Source organism: Silurus aristotelis, assembly GCF_946808225.1.
Source record: "Silurus aristotelis genome assembly, chromosome: 9".
Taxonomy (NCBI): domain Eukaryota; kingdom Metazoa; phylum Chordata; class Actinopteri; order Siluriformes; family Siluridae; genus Silurus; species Silurus aristotelis.
In genome coordinates this window covers 16,434,811-16,454,446 of record NC_139582.1, presented here as the reverse complement: position 1 = coordinate 16,454,446, position 19,636 = coordinate 16,434,811, and the positions used below count along the sequence as shown (strand labels likewise).

Sequence of the window (19,636 nt, the reverse complement as noted above, 5' to 3'; positions counted from 1 at the left end):
AAAAAAGTCAAAATTTTGCCTAAATAAATAGTCAAACAGATTAAAAAAAAAAAAAAAAAAAAACCTAAAGCTACATCTACATCTACACTAATCCGGATAAATTAGAAAACAGTGTTTTTGTTTTAAAAAACAAACAAACAAAAAAACTTTTAAAAGTTGCTCATCAACAGTAAAACGTCTGAAAACGTTCATGTCCCTGTACCGTGCGTGAGCAAAACGTAAGATCTGAGTCATTCCCGCCTCGTGGTTATGTACTTCCCAGCTCTTTACTTTGTCTATATAGTGCATTATAGAGGTATAAATTGTGTCTGCATATCAGAGATATCTTTATGATTATTATTATATTTGTTATAAACTAGCCGAAGCAGCTCATAACTTAAAAAAAAAACACAACAGATTCTTTGAGCCTTTGAGATTTATGATTTGATACATTTGTGTCTGTACCTCAACACTCCTCTGCCCACCAGTGAAAAACTGCAGGGAAAATATGATGGTACTGTAGCATGTTTTTTAAGCAAGCAATTCAGAGGACCAGGTTTTTAGCATGTAAGTAAATATTACACACCTGCAGGCATGTCGAGCTCCACTCCGACCCAGATGCCCTCGGAGAAATCCGTTTCTCCGACGTAACGCACTGTGCCACACTTACTGTTGGCCACCATGACGCTTTCTCCGACTCTGAGCCAGTGAGGGACTTCAGCATCTTTGCTTATTTCATCATAGCTGCCTTCTGTCCTGCCTCTTTCTCTTTTCTTCTTCTCATCCTCAGGCATGATGGGGCTGAAGGACTTGAGGTTGGAGGCTTTGACCCTCTGGAGAGAGAACGTGTAATCTGTAGCAGCTTTAGGTACTAAAGGAGGGACGGTTATAAGTTTTGCTTCTGAGTGAGAACATGCAACGCCGTTCCGAGGTGCTGACTGAAGGTCTTTGGATTTCATATTCTGATGCGGTTCCTCGTTCCCAGTTTCTACAAGAGGAACAGAGGCATCCACACTCTCGTCTGCACTCCGTCTAGACGCATCGTTGGTGTTTGGGCTCGAGAAAAGGTCCCCGCACGCGGCGGAGACATCAGAGAGGGTTGCGGTGGAGACGCTGGTGGAAAAATAACCACTGGAAGCTTCACTGATGGGGCTGAGGGGCAGATCATGGGAGTCCTGCACAGAGGAGGTGGATACATGAGGGTTGTCTGAGAGCTTCTCTGAGCCGGGACTCCTCCCGATGACTGGTACCTGGGAGAAAAACATAAATAACACCACAAAATAAATCAACACTGCTTATCGCATATCGTATTCTCATCTAGGATCGAGGAATTTACCGGTTCTGCTCGAACTCTGTTTTCTTCCGGGCTGCTGCTAGTTTGCATCATGATACGAGGCACATGCTGAGATGGAGGGAAAATGTACTTTCTTTAAAACTTTTTTCATCGTCATGGAATAATGGATTTTGCTACTACTACTTCGCTACCAGAAACTCCATAATCCAATTATCTCACTGTATGTGGAGAGGTGTATATTTGATTGAGTACCTGTTGTAATTGTGGGGATGGACGCAGGTCCTTCTTGTCTTCGCGAGCAGGGAAAAGAGATTTCAGCAGCTTGGGCATCTGAGGGACGAGGGCCTTGACTGGGGAAAGATAAGAAGCGGCAAGCCCTGAAAGGCCTGAGGGGAGGTCGGGGAAGAGACAGAAAAGAAGAAAGGACAAAAACGAGAGGAACATAGAAAAGAAAGAAACGGTGGCGGTGACGGGGAAACAAGGACGGGCCGTGATTGAGGCAGAAAAGGAAGAGTGCGTGAATTTGAAGGCCACGTTGAAACGTTTTACTTAAATATTATCTATGCACCAGATACACATGGTACAGTGTAGAGTTAATCTAATACAGCACTGTATAACAGACTAAGAGAAAGTAGAAGCAGTAGAGTAGAAATGATGGAGCTGAAGTTTCACTCTTGAGGAAAAGCACAGCCGGTTTTACCTTGTTCTTGATCATGGGTTTGTGGTGGGCTCTGGCTTCGTGGAGGTGGGGTGGATTCTCTGCTGGGCCGAGGCAGCGTGCGGTTATACTGAGGAGCCGACAAAAAGATGTCCTGCTGACTTTCCCATCGATTCTTCACCCCAAAAAAAAAATATTTAGATTAGACTTTCAGAATTTCACACAGTCTGAAGGAAAAGCACAGTTTCCTCACCTTGTTGTCCTCCAGGCTGGAGTTTAGAGACAGATCCTGTCTGCTCCCAGATAACTATTATAAAAAAAAAAAAAAAAAGGAACATCATTATAAACATGCGTATAATGCGCAACGTTAACAACCAAATATTATTCTGTATCTCCTACCCAAACTCTGAGCTGCACACACTCATGCAGGAATAATGAATTTATTTTATTCTTGCTATGAGCACTAGCGTACTTGCCCTGTGCACACTTGGAGAGCTCAGGCTCCGTCTGCTTCCCTTTCCTTTACCGGCCAAATGCTCCTTCACAGCCACCTCCTGAAAACACAAAACAATCTTCACACTTCACAAAGCACTGAAAATCACGGTCACATATCTGTGCTAACATCTGCATTATGATGAATCTTGAATGACAGGTAAACCTCACCTGTCTTAGACGATCCAGCGTGAGGATGTTTTCCACGGCCAGGACACTGCGCAGGTATTTCTCTATGGCTGCCTCGTTGTCAGATGATTTAGGGTTCTCGGCATTGGCGGCCATTCTGGCGAGCATCTCTCGGTCCTCGGAGCTTTGAGCATCCTGATTATGAATGCAGTTATAAGTTAACGGCGAATAACCTACTGATTATAGTTTGTTTTTTACGTATAAGTAGCATTATAGAGCACATGCTTACCCCTGGGATATTGGACACAACTTCAAAGGTCACCCCACAGCCAGGTACAGTGCTCCGTGTGGACATTCTCTTTAAGAGGTTCTGGGCAAAACCCTGAAGACAAACATGTACAGCAATAGGAACATTCGTTTAGCACACTTTCGTTTCTGTGAACAAGCTTCAGCATCGGGTCGGTTTTCATACACTGGTTTCCAACATGAAATTCTGAATTGTAAAACGGTCTTTGCATCATTTAACACGTCATAGAAGTGTATAAAGAAAGCACACAGTAATATTTAACATTTAAACAACGACTAAAAAAAAAACACCATCATGAAGAGTCCTTAATTAAAATGAATCAAAAGTATGAAGAGAATCAAAAGAGAGCTTGAACCTGGCGTCCGGTAAGATTCACGCAAATTCGTTTGCGCAGGACGAGCTGCATTTCTGCCGGGTGGCTTAGCTGCACCACAGCGCGCACAATCAGGTAGACCCTCTGATCAGAAGCTCCACCTCGACTCAGCTGAGGACATTCGTGGACCGTCGAGTCCCAGGAAGCCTCAGCTTTCACCTGCAGCAAAACAGAACCAAATCTGGTAAAAGTCTGGTGACATCAAGTTAAGACTGGTGTCAGAGCCCTAAATGCAAATAGTCTGGGATCAAAAGAATCCATCTCCAAATCCCTCACCTCTCCATCGTAGTGCTTGACGATCTGTAGATCAAAGAAGTCATCCTCATCCTCTCCACTCAGAATAGCATCCCAGCCTCCGGCTTCCGGACTCTCCAGATTGTCTTGGGAGTTAAAATCATCAGCTAAATTGGGCAAGAAGGAAAAAAAGGAAAACAACGAAAGAAAAAAATGTGGGTAGGACGTTTTCAAACAGCAACCAAAACTGGAAATGTTCTAATACTTTCAAGTTAACATACCACTCAGGTCAAGGAAGAGGACTGGAATGTGAGTTTCCATCCCAGGCACTGGTACCCTGCCAAGACAGAAATATTAACATTGAAGTGTCCAAAAACCTGCCATTTTAAAAAACCGCAATAAAATGACCCTTTGAACCACCAAAAACTTATTAGTGGTGTCAGAAACTCATTTACTTGTAGACAATGGATAAAACGTCTGAGAATTTACTTATACTACGTTATCAGCAAAAAAGACAGAAATGATGAGTAACATGACATTAATTATTAAAAACTGAAGCCTCACCACTCCGCAGGAGCTCCTGGGATGCCGCTGCCAGCAGAGGGCACCATCACCGCATTCCTCTCCTCAGTGAGAGTCAGACGGCACTCGAGCAGCTGAGCCTCACGCTCCATATCATCTTCAGACTTATCTGATCACATACAGCAATCCAGATTAATGTCTAACTCTTTTTTTTTACGTTCAGCATTTACATTTATGGCATTTGGTCAGTGCCCTTCATCCAGAGCAACTTACATTTATCTCATTCATACAACTGAGCTGCTATGGGGGTTAAGGGCCTCACACAGAGGCCCTGAAGTGGCATCTTGGTGTGGCTGGGATGTGAACTCACAACCTTCAGTTTCAAAGTCCAATGTCATAACTACCAATCTACCACCTCCCCCCATTGTTAATAATATAAACTTTAAAGTAAAAAAAAAAAAAAAAAAAAAAAGAAAAAAAAAAGGAGGATAAAGAAAGAGTTATGAAAATATACATAAATTGATTTCAGAAATTAATTTTCAGAATTGTTCATTATTTAGTCATTATCTAAATCATTAAAACTGTAGCATCTTTTTTTTTTTTTTTAATTACTAAATTTCAAATCTGACTTCTAATTTTTCTTTCGTTTTTCTTTATTTTTTATCAGCAAACAAACTATACATATTTTCACAATATCCAACTGGTCAGAATGTACTCTGATTTCCAACTTGAAAATTGTAGGAAACCCCCCCCGAAAAAAGGTCAACTCCACACTGAAGACGAGCTGGAAAGTGCAGCAGCAGGGATAACTCTACCTGTTTTGATGACAAGACTCTGGAGATGCTCGTCCAAGTACTGCTGTCTCTTAGTGAGAGCGTCCAGCCACTGGTCTCTCAGCCGATTCAGGTCTCGCTCCTGCAATCAAACAGTGAACTTTTAACTTCCCCAGAGAAAACAGACCTAATCAAATATTAAAACTGCCCTACCTGATAGCTGTCCATTTCATCGCCTTCCGGCTACAAAATGGGAAAAAAAACAAACCTGTTAAACCATCATAAAAGACTTGGAGCTATTTAGGATGAAAATCTCCACTAAATGAGTACATGGAATTTTTCTTGGAGGTTAATAAGGTTTTAAGCTGCACCTGTTGCGAGTCGTTGCCTTTAACAGGACAAGCCTGTCTGATCTCCACGCACCCGGCAGACACGCCCAAAATGATCTCGGATATCAGTGGCATAGTCCCAGAATCCTGAACCGAACGCACCTCCACCTGCACCCGCCGGGACTGACCCTGCAACACACGTATAAATCTATTTACTGTACGATACCATATACAGTGAGGAAAATTTTTGAACACCCTGCTATTTTGCAAGTTCTCCCACTTAGAAATCATGGAGGGGTCTGAAATTGTTATCGTAGGTGCATGTCCACTGTGAGAGACATAATCTAAAAAAAAAAATCCAGAAATCACAATGTATGATTTTTTAACTATTTATTTGTATGATACAGCTGAGTATTTATTTGTATTTGAACACCTGAGAAAGTCAATGTTAATATTTGGTACAGTAGCCTTTGTTTGCAATTACAGAGGTCAAACATTTCCTGTAGTTTTTCACCAGGTTTGCACACACTGCAGGGGGGATTTTGGCCCACTCCTCCACACAGATCTTCTCTAGATCAGTCAGGTTTCTGGCCTGTCGCTGAGAAACACGGAGTTTGAGCTCCCTCCAAAGATTCTATATTGGGTTTATGTCTGGAGACTGGCTAGGCCATGCCAGAACCTTGATATGCTTCTTACAGAGCCACTCCTTGGGTATCCTGGCTGTGTGCTTCGGGTCATTGTCATGTTGGAAGACCCAGCCTAAACCCATCTTCAATGCTCTAACTGAGGGAAGGAGGTTGTTCCCCAAAATCTCGCAATACATGGCCCCGGTCATCCTCTCCTTAATACAGTGCAGTCGCCCTGTCCCATGTGCAGAAAAACACCTCCAAAGCATGATGCTACCACCCCCATGCTTCACAGTAGGGATGGTGTTCTTGGGATGGTACTCATCATTCTTCTTCCTCCAAACACGTTTAGTGGAATTATGACCCAAAAGTTCTATTTTGGTCTCATCTGACTACATGACTTTCTCCCATGACTCCTCTGGATCATCCAAATGGTCATTGGCAAACTTAAGACGTGCCTGGACATGTGCTGGTTTAAGCAGGGGAACCTTCCGTGCCATGCATGATTTCAAACCATGACGTCTTAGTGTATTACCAACAGTAACCTTGGAAACGGTGGTCCCAGCTCTTTTCAGGTCATTGACCAGCTCCTCTAGTGTAGTTCTGGGCTGATTTCTCACCTTCCTTAGGATCATTGAGACCCCACGAGGTGAGTTCTTGCATGGAGCCCCAGTCCGAGGGAGATTGACAGTCATGTTTAGCTTCTTCCATTTTCTAATGATTGCTCCAACAGTGGACCTTTTTTCACCAAACTGCTTGGCAATTTCCCCCGTAGCCCTTTCCAGCCTTGTGGAGGTGTACAATTGTGTCTCTAGTGTCTTTGGACAGCTCTTTGGTCTTGGCCATGTTAGTAGTTGGATTCTTACTGATTGTATGGGGTGGACAGGTGTCTTTATGCAGCTAACAACCTCAAACAGGTGCATCTAATTTAGGATAATAAATGTAGTGGAGGTGGACATTTTAAAAGGCAGACTAACAGGTCTTTGAGGGTCAGAATTCTAGCTGATACACAGGTGTTCAAATACTTATTTGCAGCTGTATCATACAAATAAATAGTTAAAAAATCATATATTGTGCTTTCTGGATTTGTTTTTTTTTTTAGATTATGTCTCTCACAGTGGACATGCACCTACGATGACAATTTCAGACCCCTCCATGATTTCTAAGTGGGAGAATTTGTAAAATAGCAGGGTGTTCAAATACTTATTTTCCTCACTGTACACACCTTATATAAGGCATAACATTATGACTACCAGCCTAATATTGTGTTGATCCCCCTTTTGTTGCTAAAACAGTCGTGACCCATCGAGCATAAACAGAATTAACTTCAGAAGTTTGAGCTACAGGAGTTCGTCTGTTGGACCACACGAACCAGCCTTCACTCCCGACGTGCATCAAATGAGCCTCGGCCGCCCACGACCCTGTCGCCAGTTCACCACTGTTCTGTCCTTGGAGCACTTTTGATAGATACTGAATACCGCAGACCAGGAACATCGTACAAAAGCTGCAGTTTTGGAGATGTTCAGACCCAGTCGTCTAGACGTCACAATTTGTCAAATTCGCTCAAATCCTTTTGCCGCTTCTAACATTAACTTTGAGGACAAAATGTTTACTTGCTGAAAATGATATAAATAAAAAGATGGCGGGGTACAGAAATATTAATGCATTGAGGTTGCTATAATAAACACTTCTAAAGGTTTCATGTTTAAAAAAAAAAGTCTCACTGGTTTACTAACATTTAAATATTGGAAATAGTATTTTGATGTACTGTATATATTAATAAATATTTTGTAGGCAGAATTTTGTAAAATTATGAATCTGGCACGCTGAATCTGAAGGATGAAGATCTGTTTAAAAAGTTTATAATGACATGGTCATGAAGGTAACGTTACCTGTCGCAGCTGAAAGATGCCCCCTGTCCGAACATCTCCAGCTGATAACACCTCCACAGGTATGTACTCTCCGTTCTCATTCAGCTCCAGGATCTGTACCCACATTTCCAGCTTTCGTGTAACTTCGCTCCATCTGGGCAGAGGGTTAAAGCGTAGCAGAGCGTACTTAACACACGTGTGCTTTCTGATGCACTCGAGTGGATTTATGCAGATGCATTGTGTTGCTAGTGTTAGTGTACTAGTCTGTATTGTTGGTAAGCACAATGACACCAAGCTATAGAACACCACAAAATATGAACCACTGGTGTATACTTGCTCCAGTGGCTGTTCCTCTGTTCTCTGTAGGCGGTTGTGTACCATGTTCCTCTGATAGCAGAGGAAGTGGTTTTCTTTGTGGCTCACCTGTCACGCAGTGTGCGAGTTTTGGCCTGAATAATGCTGAGATCCCACAGGGCAAGGTTCCTGCCTGGATCAGCTTGCCTGTGGCCAAATACTTCAATAGCAAGCGCTCCCTCGGTTAGATACTCGATGAAATCTTCTGTTACTGCCACAGCCAGCTCCTAACACACCAACACAATAAGAAGCATGCCCATTTAACTCCTATATAAAAAAAGTGGTATAACAGGAACACAGCGTTAACCCAAATATCTAAGGTTCTAGGAACATAAAACCCGAGCCTGGTGTGTGTATTCAGGGAAATATTCTGAAAATATTCCTCTGTGGATTGCAGCCTGTGACATCTGCAAATGTTCAAATTCTGATGTTATTTTGTCTCTTTGTATTAGCGTGTAATCAGGATAAATAAAAAAACCCTATGTTCTGTTTTTGAAACTGACGTAGCAGTTTTTCCTTCACGCTGCATCAGAAATCAAGTATCAAGTTTCAACACGATTCTAATTAACATCCTCTCATGAGGGACCTTCTTTTTCAAGCCAGACCTGTTGATGTTTTTAATGAGGAACAGCGTGCTAACTGATCCGCTCGTTCGTGCAGACCGATTCTCACCTTACAGCTGTCAAACACCACCATGCAGTGAGGGTCTTTGCTGGTGGGAGACGCGGCAGATGGATCCACCTCGGGAGCCACGATGATGGGCTCAGCCTGGTCCCAGAAAGAGTACTGACAGAAAACAAAGTTGGACAGGTACTGGGGGAGGCCTGTAGCCTGCAGGATCTTAATCTGTTATAGAAAAAAGGTTTAAAAAAATAAATAATTTTGAGTACATGCGATTATATAAAGCAACTCAGTCAAGCAGCAGCATAACATTCTCACGTAGTTCAGCATGTGTTATTGACTAATTAGACATTAAAAGAGCAGTCTGACCAAAAACAAATCATGCACATTATCACAAAATAATTGGCTTTCCATTAATACCCCATCAGTTGTGTGAACATATTTATGGAAAGTTTACAAATTAATCTGTTCCTGTAATCAGTTTCTGTATCCTGCCTACTAAATGTCCCCTAATCACCAGGAATGCTTCTAGCCAGATGTTTGTTACACCAGTTTTGTACAGAATCAATGAGGATAATGATTCCCACATCACAATGTTCCTTTAATGCCTACCATACAAACAAGCTTGCGTTCAAGCTGATCTCCTTCAGGGCTGCTGTCTCCATCTTCACCTTCACCCATGCAATCTTCAACACCTCCAGCAACACGCACAAGCTCCACGTGCAGCCGTCCTGCCACCTAAAACATGAAGAGCACAGCTTATGGACTCATCAATAATAAAAATTATAATAATAGTAATAATAATAATAATAATTGTGTTAAACATCTGCACTCTGGGCAATCACACCTCTCCTTTCTGGTTAATGATGGGCACGGCGTACTGCAGCTTCACGTCATAAAACAGGCAGGACAGGAAGACATTGGCCACTCCAATCAGACTGTGATTGACTTGCTCATCAAAGAAAGGGTCTGCTCTTTTAAAGTATGAACGCATCAGCTGCGAGGTAAACCAGATAACGGTGATTAAAATGACATCACTGAGATAGCAGCGATATTTCTATTGTAAAAGACCTACATGATCGTCCTCATCGTAGTCCTTCCACTCCTGATAGAGCTCCCTCATGTCCACCAATCTGTTCTCCATCTTTTCCAGAGCCCAGATCTGCTTGCCTTTGCCTTTCCGCCTCACCTGAATGGCAGGTTCACTCAGCACAGCGTCACGCTACAAAAGGACACAGAAAGATGGTGCAGTGTATTTAATGAGAGGAAATCTTTTCTTCTTTCGCCTGCTCCTGTTAGGGGTCAGTACAGTGGATCATCAGTCACCATACCACCCTACCTCTACATCCGCCTCTTTCAGATTAACCACCAATACTCTTTTCTAGAGAAATATGAAATATAGCTGACCAAAAATCACATAATTAAGTCAGATACATGAAACCTTGCTACTTAAGTCTAATTTTATCTCACTTTCAGTGTCCTTTTTGATCAAGTTGTTGAATGCCACAGCATTGACAATTCTATTTCATTCCATTTATTTTCAAATGCATTCATCTACAATCTTTAAAAGTGATTGTTTTTCCATTATCACCCCTGACTTTTTAATTTAATTTAAAAATGCTAGAATAAGAACCCTTTACCAATGTTAAACCTTTTCCCAGGCTGCCTGGTACCTGCATGAATATATATAAAAAAATATTTTAGATATGTTTTTTAAATAGCTTGTTTTGCTCCCCCCCCCCAACATGTATAATGTTATTCTATGAATGTCTAAGAGTGTAACCAAGCTTTCACACATGCCAGGGAACAGCAGATAATTCAGCTCCATCATCCAAACAACTGGTGTGGCATGTCTGGCTGCTCTCAACAAAACAGCTGAGGAGGACATTAAACAAATTTTTTTTTGCCCCTTCCTGGAGGAAGATATTTCTGACCTCTTCAAAAACATTGAGCTACATGGTTTTGTAAAGGTAAATAATTTAATAAAAAATGAAAAAAGAGAGGAAAATATGACATATATTACAGGGCAAAAAGTATAAGTGAAAGTTTTTTGGCTCCAGACTGTTATTAATTTGCAAATAATTCTGCCGAGCTCGGCACCTGCGGCCATATAAATGTACACGTTATGACCATAAAATCTGCATGTTATGACATTTTATGTGTGTGTTCTGTGAGGACTGGCCCATCACATTATTTGCTGAGGTCATAAACTGGACTTTTTCCAAACGGTCTCCATTTCTGTCCACCTCTACCGCTGATGACACACCTGTTAGTAAAAAAAAGCGGGCTTCAATTGTGCCAGGGTTTGAGAGAAAGAGAGAACGACAGAGACATCTTTCTATGTCAGTTAGTGAACTAAAAGTGTAAAAAAAAAATGCATGCTATTGTGAGTGAAGGTATAATTACTGCACACTCAGCATGGTTACCTTCCTGTTGGCGTTGAGGTTTGCAGCAGGAATCTGCAGTGTGACTCTGTACTCGGTTTTCTTGTCCAGTTCCTCTGAGATAAAACTCGCCTCTTGAACCAGCAGGTTGGCTTTGACGATCTGTTCCCGAAGTCTCCGTAAGCTCCGCGTCAGCATCGCCTCCCTGCAGGTGCATTCACAGAATTGACAAATATGTGAGCATGATTCCTTCCTCTCCACGGCCACTCAGGTCTAAACAGGGACTGGGATGTCAAATCAGTTTAATTTACACAACTAGAACATCCCCAAAGCCCAGGGTAGACTGTACTACTTTAGTTCTAATTATTATTCTGGAGGCATTGTTTATCGCTTGGCCAAACTTTATTACTGAATAATTAGTACACGTTACCGCTCCTCGCTCCATTGGCGCAGACGAGAAGACGACGCCGACCCGCCCAGGCTGAGTCTCTCCATGCTGCGGTATTGCTGCTGGTTCTGCGTGCTCTGGCGTTCGGGGGTGAGGCGTCTGCGCAGCTGCTGCAGCTCCTGCTCGTACATCAGCCGCTGACGCTCCAGGGCAGTGCGCTTCTCCTCCTCATGCTGTCGCTCCAGACTCTGCAGGACGGCCTGCATGGGGTCTGAGACAAACAGAGAGCAAAAGCAGGATCGAGATCGTTATTATGACTGATCACCAAACTTATTTCCAATAGATATTTATTTGCTTTGGCAAAACTGTAGACGAATTCTGACAAGTAGTGCAAACATTCTCACTTTACACCTGTTCCGAGTAGAAAATAATTTCAGAATGCATGAGATATGGATCAGAATGGGCAGCAGAAGACCACGTCTAGTTTCACTCCTGTCAGCCGAAAAAAACAGGAATTCAGGTTTTATGATTGTGTGTTTTGGACTCACCGTTGCTCCCCAGGGCCTTCATCATGACCTCTGTCTGTGCGAACTCGTAGCTGAAGCTGACTTCGCTGGAAACTTCACTGGCCGTATCTCCTTCCGCATCCAGCTGTTCACTGCTATTGCTGTTCTTCATGTTACCCCCCTCTCCTTCCTCCTCCTCAGCCACAGGACGAGGGCGTCGCTTCGGAAGGTTTATTCTGCGGGGTATAAGAATGTTACGCAATATTCCACAGCAAACCGTTAGGTTCTTTCGTACTTGTGATGGCCCACCTGAAAAAGTGATTGTTGCCCCACAGGATGCGGTCGCCATGGTGAAGCTGCTGCTGGCTGGTGACTGGAGAGCCGTTTACACACGTCCTCGAGAAAATACACAAAACACAGCAGGTAAAGATCATTTTCCCAGTCCACTTGAGGACAAAAGAACAATATATTTCAACTATTTCCCCATGGGATCAATAAAGTATTCTGATTCTGAAGAACATGTTTCTTTCTGAATGTTGAAATACCTGGAATTCTTGTATGGATTGATGAAAACCGCTCCCTCGGGGGTGATGTTGATGACACAGTGCTCAGCCTGGATGCCCATGCCACACAGCTGAATATCCTGCGAGTCCGCTGAGCCCACCATTGTGTGGTCCTGCAAATATCAATCTAATATTAGCTTCTGTCTCACCTCACCACATCACACCACAATGACTAATCAGATTTCCATTTCCAAAGAATGTGGTATGTAAGATAGAAAGCCTGAGAGAGACACTTTATATAAACAGGGTTTCTGCTAGTCAAGTCAAATTTAAGACTTTTTAGACCTTTTTAAGTCCATTTTATGGTCTTATTATTTATATATCACAACATCAAAATCACACACAAATACGTTGTTTGCAACTGGCTTTAACCGGGCCCTAAAGTTGAAAGTAAGCTAAACTTGCACTTCCGAAAGAGACTCACGACATTAACAGAAAGCTGATTGGCTGTTCCATGTTGCTCTCGTTTGTAGTCGTAATACAGTGAATTATATTTGGACCAGCGAACTACAACACCACAGAAACTAACGAACAAAAACATTCTAAAGTGCTGCGGCAGATTTCCAAATTCTTCCTGTTTAAATCAGGTGTGGCTTCGATGGAATGAAAAACCTGCACCCACACCAGCCCTTTGTGGAAAAGATTAGACAACCCTGATCTAAAGCTAATGCTGTTTAATCATATGAGGCTTGGTCACATCAGGTGTATAAAAGGATTTGTAGTTTGTCAGGTGACTCCTTTATTTCTTCAGCCTCAACTAACATTATTGTACATGATTATTTTATGAGGCATGCGCTGTAACATATGCGTTTTAAAAATGTATGAAGTACTCATAAAAGCATGAGCAGTAAAAATGTTGGCTGGACTGAATCAGAGTATCTCGAGTTTAATTTCTGAGAGGTGTTATTTTTATTCTGTTGAAATACAAATAAACACTGAAAAAAATCAGCAGACTGCATGCCGTTTCACAGTAAACACACTGGAATGCATCTTCCTCAAGGCTATTAAGAGTCAGTGTTATGATACATGTCAAAGCAGGTTCAAAGATGGTCTGATGTGCAAAAGCTGATTGTTTGCCAACGTTTTGCACACGTTTTGCATGTGTGTACCTTTAGGTAATAAACCAGCAGCTCGTTAAGGGCGGGGTCAGCATTCAGATTGACCATGAAGCATTTATCCTCTCCGACACGGATTCCTGATGACTGCAGAGAGATGCCCAGACTCTCCAGCTGCTTCTGTCTCTCCTGAACAGAAAAAGAGTCACTCCATTTTACCCAAGTCAACACGATAGAGTCTGTAAAACCTGAGAATCCCGAGAGACCCATGAGTTCTGTGATTTTTACCAGTGCAATCTCCTCAGTCTTTCTCAGTTTCTCCTCCCAGGAAACAGTCATCTCCTGGATCAACTTCTCAGACTCCTCCAACCTCTCCTTCAGCTCCGGAGCTTTCATAGACTGAACACACACACACACACACACACACACACACACACACACACACACACACACACACACACACACACACACACACACACACACACACACACACACACACACACACACACACTAATCAGATGAACCCAAAAAAAACACACCAGAATATTTTGGAAACAGAAATGATGCACCTTATTAAACCCTTGCCATCCCCTAACGGTCTAAAACAGTTCCTTTAATTAAGTTACATATCGCTCCTTTAAAATGTCTGCTTATCACGCACCTCTGCTTGCGTGAGCTGATCCCGGAGCTTCTCCACCTCTTCCCTCAGCTGTCGGATGATCCTGGCATTGGGATCCTCGTTCACGACTGCGTGGTTGACGATGCTCTTGGCACGGTCGGCGTAGCGCAGCGTGGACAGAGTCTCTTCGTAGTTATCGGCTGCCGGGCTCACCGTAGCCACCATGGCAGTCCGGCTGTTTCCTCCTAAACTATCCTGAGGTTAGAAGAATGTCAAGTTAACGATATGCAAAACTATTTAGGAAATTTATAGAACAAAATAACCTCGTTCAAGTGTCGATTGTTACTTGCGAGTCCACAGAGATTCAATAAACATTAAATAAACGCTCCCTAAATAGATGATTTTGGGTCTGCATGTGATATAACTGCAGTATAAATTGTGAATAATTTCTTTCATTTGAAAGAAACCAAACAGTAGATAAAAAATTACAAAAGATTCCCTTAAATAAAATACTATATTTTTGCAAATGTACACACTTTCATGACCTTTAGTTCATTTTCTTTATTTGTCCAATGATTTATACATTTTCAGGGAATCCCTTCAGTGTGAACTGGGGAAAAAAAAAAAAAAAAGGGGGGGGGGTTGTTTAGGAAATATGGTGGAAAGTATTCTTGATGCATCAGTTACCTTAAGCAGCCATGTGAGCACTGAGTCTCTGTAAGGCACAAACTTGCTCTTGTTCTTTCCTGCACCCTGGTCAGCCAGCGCTGAGATCACCAGCCCCAGTGTGGTTAAAGACCTGCCCAGTGCACCATAAAAAGAGAGTGAGAGCGAGAAAGAAAGAGGGTACATTATCCATCTGTGCCAACACACATTCCCTGACGCACACAGAGCAAAGCTGGGATAAAAATCAACATCTTAGGAGACTGCAGTTTTCTCATGTATGGCAAGCCAGAGACAACAGCCACATCATCAAAAAAAACAGCTCAAACAACCGCTTGGAAATTCTCAATAACATTTAGAAACTAAAAATCAGAACCATGAATCATTTGACAAAAAAAAAAAAAACAGAACAGAAATAGATGTTTCTTTAAAAAGAAAGCGTAATTTGGCTACCTTCACTTAAATCGTAAAAAAAAAAAAAAAAAAACATTTCTCAATTCTCAGCAAGAGAATTCATTAATGCGCTAGCAATGGTAAGTTTATCCACCTTTTTTAAAAGGTGGATATATTTAAGCCGAAAAAAGAAGGCATATGCAGAACTACTGCAGCTTTTATCAAGAAAGGACAGAACAAGAATTTAAAAAATAATGTCTCATATCAGATATTTAAAAACACAGTATCATAGTGTTTCCAGATTTTAGTAAAATTTGAGTTTATGACAATCTGCAATGTCCTTTCTGATTGGCAGAAGGAAGCTAGGGTATTAGTGATGTAATAACTAATAATAGTAATTATTATAGGTCAAACGACTCATCGGCTCTAGAGGCAGATCACTGACACCGTGTTTGTTTTTACACGTGAGACCGCGTGCTGCACGGCGAGCGCAATATTATATTTATAAAAATTTTTATTTTGACATTCACACTATGTTTATCTTACAAACACAGTCAGCACCGTTTGTTTGTACTCTTCTATATTCCTTAATATACTGTTAAACTGACTCTGGACCTAATCAAAATCCGTTCCATTTTTTCTGAACCCACCAAAAAGAGTTTAGATGTTTTTTTGAATGCCTAAATGAGAAACTCATTTGAATGCTTTAATGAGAAACTAGCCATAAAAAGAACAAAACGGTTTTGGAAAGTTGAACGCACGTACTTATTAATGTTGCTTCCTTCCTTCAGCCTCTCACCAGCCGCACCAGTTTTAGCTGCTCTCTCACTTCCAGCCAAATCCACCAAACTCAGCTTACTCACTTTCTCCCCACTGGTCTGGAAAGGGAGAGAGAGAGAAAAAGAAAGAAAGAAAGAAAGAAGAGAGAGAGAGAGAGAGAGAGAGAGAGAGAGAGAGAGAGAGAGAGAGAGAGAGAGAGAGAGAGAGAGAGAGAGAGAGAGAGAGAGAGAGAGAGAGAGAGAGAGAGAGGCGCGCAGGAATTAAATCCAAATCTTCACTTTGGGTGTTTTTCCATGGCACATTCAAAAACATAGCCAGGGCCAACACTTTATATTTTCCACCAACTGAAGCAAACTTTGTTATTCCAGTGCATGGCAAACACACAAACACACACACACACACACACAAACACAAACACACACACACAAACACACACACACACACAAACACAAACACCACAGAACACCATTTTGTAAGTTAAATGATAAATAAATGATCGAGTTAAAGAACAGATTTGGAAATTGCTAGAATGTTTAAATGACTATGTTGCCTCAAAGACAACCAATTCTTCAAACAGGAAGGAAACTATTGAATGAAAATAATTCTAGGAATTTGACCTTGCCATGACCTTAACCCTGTTTAGACTGATTCCATACTCTAAAAGCAGTCAATGTATAATGAGAATTCCCAGTCAAACTTTCGATCACTCATTACTGAGATATCACGCTGACAAACTTAAAAAATATCCTTTGGTGATACGATCAACCAATCAGTAACACACAGTAATTCAAGCCCCCACCAGTGAGAATCACAAGATTTTGTTGGTGTTGAGTAAAAAGCAAACTAAATATTCAATTTCATTTCCTTCTTCATGTTTGCACAATTATGTTGGAATGATCCAACTGTCCAAACTGAGTCAAATTCTCCAGCTGAGCGTGAACAAAAATGAACAAGGCCATGCCAAACAGGACAAGTGTCCATTGTTCCCCCCTGCCTTATGAAGTACGAACAGACGGACAGACGAAAATGGTCCGTACTACAGACACAAACACTCCCTTTATCTCTCCCGTTGTAAGATTGCAGTGCAGTATAGATGAATCAGTGACACCTGCTCTCACATTCAAATTACGGCCTTTGCATGCAAAGTACCATGTAAGGCTGTGTCCTTGTAGAAGATCTACGCCCAGGGGACCACGCTGAAAAAAAACACTGCAGATGATTCTTCAGTACGCTTCAGTCCCTGCTGAATTATTGATCGGGAGGTCAAGCGATCTTATCCAGGTAGTGTATAAAACGAGGCATCATAGAGGGACAGGGTGACACGGGCACGTGGGACTAAGATCAGAAGACACTCGAGTCAGGAAACGGCATGACTTATTCATTGATTTTCCCTTCCAACTAGAGGCAAGCTCTTAAAGCTTCGTGTGTGTACAACGGCTGTTCCATTTCACCTGAATTCCCTGATGATTAGCTGTTCAATAAGAACAGGAAACTTTCTGAGACGAATCTCAATTTGGAAGTGGGCAAATCAATAGTCTGGACAGCCGGGAAAAACAGAGTTTTTTGTCTACAATAGTTAATTGTATTTGTGTGGTGCATTAGTGAGTTCAGTAACCATAGCGACCCACAAAAAAAAAAAAAAAAAAGCCCAACTACTTATTGACTTGTATTGTGTAATTCCAAGAAAAGCATTTTGTTATTTAATAAAAAAATAATTGGATGAAAAATAATGAAATAAATTCTATTAAGGTAATTAAAATAAGATTATTTTCTCCCTCATAGTGAAATAACAAAATCTCCAATTTGTCTGTAAAACGTTTAACCTTGTTAAACTTGAAAACTAATCTTGTAAAAGGAAAGTCCAATATAAAACTAGACAGAACAGAAAGGGTTAAAGCTCATTTGCATGAACAGCAGCTGATAAAGAGAAAAGCAAACACGGATGGAGCAATGAGGTCATCGGGGCGAGGTCTTACCCCAGACTGCAGGTCCCGGAGTGTGTGTGTGAGGATGATGTTGAAAACGGCGTGGGAGCGACTGCTTTCTTCGTTCATGTTGGTTGCGGCCACGGTGCGAGATTTATTCCCCTCGGACATTAACGACTCGATGTCCTGAGAGGAAATGAACAGATTTTTCAAAATCCTTGACGCTCAATTTTAATAAAACCCCCCCAAAAAAATTACAAAACGGGTGTTTTTCACTCAAAAAGTTCAGTTTGAATTCATTCTAAAAAATTCCAAACAAGAGTCTTAAACCTGGAGAACTATTTAAATCCTTTATCTGGATTGTGATTGGTCACAGCTGCAAATCACAGGTTGAGACTGTGTTTTTTTGTGGCATTCATAACATTTGAATAATAATGATTAAACTGTATAATGTGTACTTTTTTCCGAATGTACGCTTCTTGGTCATTGAGCAAAACACTGAACAGATTTTGCTAAATACATTGCACAAGCGGCCGTAAAAACACGCTGGGTAAAAATAGTAACCGCTTTGTAATAACTTCAATTGCTCGTCGTGTCTATACTAGACTTACCTTGTAACTCCTTACGGCGAGCCGAGAGAGTCCATCCACGTACGGTCCTAGGACTTTGTGTTCTCGCACTTTCAGAGCTTGACGACTCCTGTGAACAAACGGTGAGGGTCGGCATCAGAAGAGAATCTCGCTCATGAAAAATTCTATCCCCATCCTTTCTACATTAGTCTCTGCATTAGCTTTCCTTCAATGGCAATGAGTATTGCAGCTCTTGAACCACATAACGAATGTGATCCGTGCTGTTCAAAGTCATGTGATGATCCTCACCCCTTGGGGTCGAGGAGGTCCCGAACTTTCTCGTTGTAGATCTCCATGAAGGAGACCTCTACGGTGAAGCTCTCCTCCTCTCGCTGGTGCTGCAGCGTGCGCTCAAAAAGCGAGCTACAGAGACGTGGTATCAGACCTGGCTGATCTGCAGAACCCATCATGGTATATGATTTTCCTGAGCCTATGTTACAAGACACACAGACACACTACAATTAGTGCACAGGAAGATGTGTAGACTTTTCAGGAAACTATCCAGGAACGGTTATCTTGGAATGAAATCACACACACACAAACATCCGCCACTGTTTTATTAAAAAACTTAAACTAGTTAACTAGTTGAATGGTCATTTTTTGGTTCGTACACAAGCCGTATATAAAAACAGAAAAACGGCCAGTTTCGTCGAGTTTTCATGTTCCTAGCGATTACATTTTATTTCAAGTAGCTCATAGATACAGTCAACGGAATATAACAGGAAACGGATGTAAAGCTGCTTGTGAATGTGAGAAAATTACAATAATGGCAAATGTGTTATTACGTGAACACGTAACACAGTTTAAAACAAAAAGTCAGTTTCATTTTTCGTTAAATTTGAGCCCGTGGGACGACGTGGATAAGTACGGAGCAAGTCTCACCGGTTTGTCCGTATGCAAAGATGCAGGCGTTGTAACCCTGGAAGGCGTTGTGAAGCAAACTCTCCCCGAGGCACTGAAACACGATGTCTTGTCCTATAAACAGAGAGAGAGTCAAAGAAATAGAGATTTTCTTCGAATCAGCTACAAACACACCTTTGCCTGCATATTTACAAGGGTGCTGTTTTTTGTGGCGCTGAAAAATCGAAAAATCAACTTTTTTTTTTTACCTGTTTATAAGAGCAAGCAGTAACACAGCAGAAGAATCTTTCTGTCTCATGTGTGTATTC

At 41.7% G+C, this 19,636-nt stretch overlaps 1 protein-coding gene across 5 annotated transcripts in view; it reads right to left on the bottom strand.

Moving 5' to 3' along the window:
- Positions 1 to 19,636, bottom strand: part of kif13ba (kinesin family member 13Ba) — a 36,690-nt gene that overhangs the window by 3,977 nt on the left and 13,077 nt on the right. For 3 of the 5 annotated variants that reach the window (XM_083551013.1, XM_083551010.1, XM_083551011.1), the window contains 35 exons: positions 19,350 to 19,442; positions 18,717 to 18,897; positions 18,450 to 18,537; positions 17,890 to 18,024; positions 15,899 to 16,011; positions 14,765 to 14,876; positions 14,120 to 14,332; positions 13,747 to 13,857; positions 13,513 to 13,647; positions 12,386 to 12,516; positions 12,150 to 12,236; positions 11,883 to 12,076; positions 11,377 to 11,605; positions 10,989 to 11,151; positions 9,638 to 9,784; positions 9,410 to 9,559; positions 9,175 to 9,300; positions 8,614 to 8,787; positions 8,011 to 8,168; positions 7,609 to 7,741; positions 5,133 to 5,279; positions 4,975 to 5,004; positions 4,804 to 4,903; positions 4,031 to 4,157; positions 3,748 to 3,803; positions 3,509 to 3,633; positions 3,215 to 3,391; positions 2,842 to 2,934; positions 2,595 to 2,747; positions 2,408 to 2,485; positions 2,185 to 2,238; positions 1,974 to 2,106; positions 1,526 to 1,659; positions 1,316 to 1,381; positions 566 to 1,229 (listed from right to left, as the gene is read on the bottom strand). In XM_083551013.1, the coding sequence (XP_083407139.1) occupies positions 566 to 1,229; positions 1,316 to 1,381; positions 1,526 to 1,659; positions 1,974 to 2,106; positions 2,185 to 2,238; positions 2,408 to 2,485; positions 2,595 to 2,747; positions 2,842 to 2,934; positions 3,215 to 3,391; positions 3,509 to 3,633; positions 3,748 to 3,803; positions 4,031 to 4,157; positions 4,804 to 4,903; positions 4,975 to 5,004; positions 5,133 to 5,279; positions 7,609 to 7,741; positions 8,011 to 8,168; positions 8,614 to 8,787; positions 9,175 to 9,300; positions 9,410 to 9,559; positions 9,638 to 9,784; positions 10,989 to 11,151; positions 11,377 to 11,605; positions 11,883 to 12,076; positions 12,150 to 12,236; positions 12,386 to 12,516; positions 13,513 to 13,647; positions 13,747 to 13,857; positions 14,120 to 14,332; positions 14,765 to 14,876; positions 15,899 to 16,011; positions 17,890 to 18,024; positions 18,450 to 18,537; positions 18,717 to 18,897; positions 19,350 to 19,442 (5,010 nt within the window). The remainder of the gene's footprint in view (positions 1 to 565; positions 1,230 to 1,315; positions 1,382 to 1,525; positions 1,660 to 1,973; positions 2,107 to 2,184; positions 2,239 to 2,407; positions 2,486 to 2,594; positions 2,748 to 2,841; positions 2,935 to 3,214; positions 3,392 to 3,508; positions 3,634 to 3,747; positions 3,804 to 4,030; positions 4,158 to 4,803; positions 4,904 to 4,974; positions 5,005 to 5,132; positions 5,280 to 7,608; positions 7,742 to 8,010; positions 8,169 to 8,613; positions 8,788 to 9,174; positions 9,301 to 9,409; positions 9,560 to 9,637; positions 9,785 to 10,988; positions 11,152 to 11,376; positions 11,606 to 11,882; positions 12,077 to 12,149; positions 12,237 to 12,385; positions 12,517 to 13,512; positions 13,648 to 13,746; positions 13,858 to 14,119; positions 14,333 to 14,764; positions 14,877 to 15,898; positions 16,012 to 17,889; positions 18,025 to 18,449; positions 18,538 to 18,716; positions 18,898 to 19,349; positions 19,443 to 19,636) is intronic. The other 2 variants (XM_083551014.1, XM_083551012.1) reach the window with 1 other exon arrangement.